Consider the following 4,978-nt stretch of genomic DNA (forward strand, 5'->3'; position numbering starts at 1 on the left):
TCTCTCTCTCTCTCTCTCTCTCCCGCTCTGAGCCGGAGAGGAGGAGCCAACTTTGAACACAATGTGTAAACAAACAGCTGATGCTCAGTACATATTCTGCCTTTTACAGTTGAAAAATAAACTCTGTGAACATATCTCTGCCATGCATGTACTTCACTTTCTTGTCATGCATCTGCTGACATATGAACAATGAGCTAATTAACAGCAGGCCTGTATTGATCTGCATGTAGATGGGGATTTGTCAATCCCTCTGATTTTGAATTCATTTGAATTATACATTTAAATTAGGAAGGTCTACCTAACCTAATACCCTAATAACCTAATACCTACCCAACCTGTGTTACAGTCAGTTCATGCTCATTTCGGAGGCAGATCTGTGCATTGTTAGGTTCTAATAAGGTCTTACTGTGATTAGGAGGAATCCTGTTAAAGCTCTTTAAACAGTTTACTATGGCTCCAAACATTTTCATGTGTTTATGTGTGCTGCTGTAAGCTCATGTTGATGAGGAAACCTAAAGCTGATACCAAATGTCTACCTTAAAATGTTACCAAAGATGTAAGGGGTATTATCATAACAATGACCAGTTAGTTAGTTAGTTAGTTATTTAGTTAGTTAGCTTGCCTCCACGCTGACTCACCAGCCCCTGTATGCCCTGCCAGTACTGAGCTGATCAATGTGTACATGGCTCCTTTAATGCATAGCAGTGATAATTAGGCCCTGGGGGGATAGAAGTGAATAGACAGAATAATCATTTTGACCCAGTGAATCCAGGCTGTGCTCAAGGCACACATTGACTTCCTATTTCCACTGAGAGCTTTCACTGTTAAGGTATTAAAGTCTGCTGGATTCTGCTGTCAGTCAGCTGTGTGTGTGTGTCTGTGTGTCTGTGTGTATGAGAGAATGTGAGTGTGAGTGAGTGACTAAAAGAGCTGAAATGTAGGGATAGAAATTGGTTTCAAAAAGGCCAGGGGATGTTAGTTGTTAGAGAAAAAGTAGTTTTTTGATGAAATTGTGTTTAACAAAATGTGTGAGTGAAAGTGCAAAGATATCTGCGCGTGTGATATGTGATATACAAGTGTATTCTGACTGGTCTTCCTTGTTGTGTCCTTCAGGGCTGCAGTATGTTCACCACAGTGAAGGCCTTCGAGGGGCAGCAGTACTCCACCCTGAAGAGGCAGTGCTTGCAGAGTGGCCTGCTCTTTGAGGACCCCCGCTTTCCTACCTTTGACAACTCGCTCTTTTACCAGGGCAACAGGATCGGACGTGTAGTCTGGAAGAGGCCTCGGGTAAGTTGGTTTGTGCAGTAAAAGAGTTGCAGCTGATTTTAATCTGATAGATATTTTGGGTTTATTATATCTTTTTAAACATCAAAAGGCCCCAAAATCTCCAAAATTGCTCAGTGTGGAGGTAAGTGTTCATGACACAACTAAACCGTAGCAGACTATAATGTTTATCTGCACCAGCACAGCTGATGGGTCCCCAAGTGCCTTGGACAACATGAAATTAGAAGCTAATGTATTTTAATATTTCAAATATAATATATTTAATTTGAAGATTATAATATGGATGTGCGTTTCAGGCAAAAATACTAATTTCGAAATGGGAACTATTCGACCATTCTTTGATTATCCTGGATTCTTGGAGTCTCCTTGTACTGTAGATCAGACTGGAGATAGAGATTCATGCTTGGCGGGTTTGGGGATCCTGGATGTCGTCACGGAGCACTTTGCGGCTTCTGCTAGCCATCCGCCACATTACGGCTGCATTTCTTCTTACTTTCCCAAACTATAGAGTGAACCGAGGCCAAAATCACAGAACATGAGTGTGTTAATCACCCGTCAAAATAATGAGTGTAGTTCAAAGGAATTTGCATTAACTCCATATATTGACAGCCTTAATTTATTTGTTTATTTATTTATTGTCCAATCATATTGTTTCCTTGGGGCTCGGTATCAAATGCTTTGCAGCCCAGTGGATGGGGACCCCTGCTTTAAACCAATCCCATCTGTCCTGGGTGGTGCTAGGCTGACGCAGCGACTGTGCCCTTGCAAAATGGATAGGGGAGACCGAAAGAGGGACATGAGAGAAACACCGGATGTCAGGCCCAGCACTGTACATCCGGCCAGCCAGACTAATCAGAGAGGCACTGTTGTCAGTTAATCAAAATTGCCTTAAGAAATGTGATAATTTTATGCAACTTGGCATACAGTAAATGGGGAGCAGTTACTGCATTTTTAAAACATTCACATCAGGGAGCTCTCAGAGCCAAATGTCCCTTTATGAAGCAAGTTTGATGACCTATGACTAAATAATTCACCAAATAACAGTATGTCAGTAGTCATCAGTTGTTTCACTCCACTCTTTGGTCTTCTTGTATAAGGCGGTACTGTGTGTATGTTTCAGTGGCAGATGATATCAGATGCAGGGCCTCAGGATTTAGTGAGCTGACTCCCCTGCCACTGTTGTCCCCCTCACACAGCAGGCTGTAGCTCTGGATGGAGTAACCTCCTTCTGCCCGTGTGCCGCTGCTGCAGCAACAGCAGCGTGCATTGCCATGGAAACTGGGTCACACAGATTATGTGTTTTGGTCTGTGCTGATGTCAGTCATGCAGACTGAAAACTGGAAGAAGTCAAGAGGAGAAAAAGCAGGAGGAGCGTTCTTTGCATCTTCGTCAAGACATGATTGATGTCTGACAGTGGTGTATGTCAGGAGGTTAGGAACCCTCAACAGGAACACTTCAATCCTGAATTTTTATCGAAGCACAGTGTGGACTTCTATAAATATCCACATGTAGACATACATTTCAGTGTCACCATCAAAAGAATATATTCCTTATTTAAAGCCTGTCAGCAGCAGTCTAATATCAGCGTTAAAAAACGGAATCATTTAAATTGGTAAATCTTCTCCATGGATCTCAGCTCCCTGAGAGACTTAACATTTTTAGCTCATACAACTTCTGAGTCTTTAGTCTCCACTAACATAAAACTGGCAGTGTTGCTGTTTTCTGACACTTCTGTTCATCCTATTTTATCTCAAATTAATAAACCTGAAATAAATTGCTTAAAGATTTGAACATCTAAAGGTAAATCTCAGGGCTGTTTGCTTTGGTCTGAATTCATGCATTTTCTTTTTCCATAGACTAAAACATATATGTAACCCTTATTATGGATCATTTATTAATGGAGAACATAACCATTTGACCAACGTCCCCTGTAACAATTTAATAAGCAGCTGCTAAATGATTTAAAACTTGCTCACTTCTCTGAGTTTATTTGAGAGGAACGGATAACAAACTTTTCACAAAAGCTCTGCAAAACCTAACGAGCTACGCATATGTTATATTTAGTAAGGGGGGGACTCATTATTTTCTTATATATATACATACATGTTACAATGTCAGATAATCAAATCTGGCCAAAACTTTAATCAATGAGATAAACGTTACAAAAGTAATCCCTGTGTGCAAAAACCTCGGATTTCAAACCGTTCTGAACACTCCACTTTCTACAGTTTTTTTCTACTCTTGGCTCATACTACGTTTACACGTGGGCGGCTATTTTCATAAACGAACATTTCAACCTCTCCGTTTTCAAAAAAACATTGTGCACACGTGTCAGTTTTCAAAAAAGTGTTCATTTACACGTACCCGTGTATATATGCCATAAATGGCGTCAAAAGCTCAAGCCTACGTTAGCCAATCAGAATCCCAAAAATAGCAACAACAGCAACGAATCACTTTCTCTCTCTTCTCTTCCTCCCTTCCTCAGCTGCCGAAACCTCCGTTTGTCTCAGTTTACACGCAAACGCGCAAGTGAAGATTTCAAAAATCTTTTTTGGAGGGGGCTTAAAGAGACAGGCGCTACAACAGAGCGTCTCAGACCAGGGATGGATACAGCAATGGGCAGCAAAATACTTAACACATAAATAACATTTCCTGATATTTTTATAGCGCACACTGCACACACAGTAGTCCTGTCTCGTGATGCAACTTTTATAGTCCGACCAAAAGTGTGATTAGTTTTCGCTTTCATTTCTGATATGTTACACGTATGAAAGGATGAATACCGTGGGCCTACATACCGTATTGTGATTATAGGTGCATGTGAGTGAATACTGACATGCAAATGAGTTTCTATGTTACATGTGTCTCGATACGCTGTACGGCCATTATTTAAATCAATCGTCAATTTGCCTGTGGAGGAGAGTACCAACATTAATCGGCTCTTCTCCTGGCAACTAAAGCAGAATACACCTTTCTTTAGTTTTTTATAACTGTTATTATATCATTATGACAATATAGGCATGTGCAGCATAGGTATTTAAGGAAGGGCAGGGCAGAAGGGAAACCGCTTGGTTGCAGTAGCCTTACTAGCGTCCTTTAGGACTTCAATCTGTCAGAAATTGTCTAATATATTCATAAAAAGGTAAAATAAAGGCAAAATGTGATGGGTTAGCGTAATATCTCTTTAACATGTAGCTTTGTTAAGCTCTTCAGCATCTACCCTGAAAGGCCTGGCCACGTTCTTTTCTGTGTCAGTGTTAGCCAGTCGGCTAATTTTCAGCTGTAGTCCTAGTATGCATGTCGTCATGGTGGGAGAAAACCAGAGCACCCAGAGAAAACCCACCCAAACACAGGGAGAACATGCAGACCCCACACAGACAGGCCCTGCCCGGACCGGGGATTGATCTCTGCGGGGCCAACTTGCTGTGAGGCGAAGTGCTAACCACTGAGCCACCGTGCTGTTGATTTTAACTTTAACTTTTTATGGTTTTAGGGCAGATTAATTTGAGAATAAAAAAAAACAAATACACGATGACAAATTAATACTTTGTACGATTAGATTTTTTCTTTTTTTTATTCTGTTTGAGGATCCTCCCCAATATGTATGGCTGCAGTGAAGCTGCAGTGGCAGAGGATGCCAGCATAAAGAGCAGGCTCAAATAAAATGCTCCCCCCCCCCCCTCTCTCTGTCTCA

General features: G+C 41.2%; 1 protein-coding gene across 1 annotated transcript in view; it reads left to right on the top strand.

The window, feature by feature from the left end:
• The window catches only part of capn5b (calpain 5b), a 42,898-nt gene that overhangs the window by 8,359 nt on the left and 29,561 nt on the right, over positions 1-4,978 (top strand). The window contains exon 2 of the mRNA XM_032534441.1: positions 1,114-1,287. Coding sequence (XP_032390332.1) covers positions 1,123-1,287 — 165 coding nt within the window. The 5' untranslated portion in view covers positions 1,114-1,122. The remainder of the gene's footprint in view (positions 1-1,113; positions 1,288-4,978) is intronic.

This window comes from Etheostoma spectabile, chromosome 13, assembly GCF_008692095.1.
Source record: "Etheostoma spectabile isolate EspeVRDwgs_2016 chromosome 13, UIUC_Espe_1.0, whole genome shotgun sequence".
Lineage (NCBI taxonomy): Eukaryota > Metazoa > Chordata > Actinopteri > Perciformes > Percidae > Etheostoma > Etheostoma spectabile.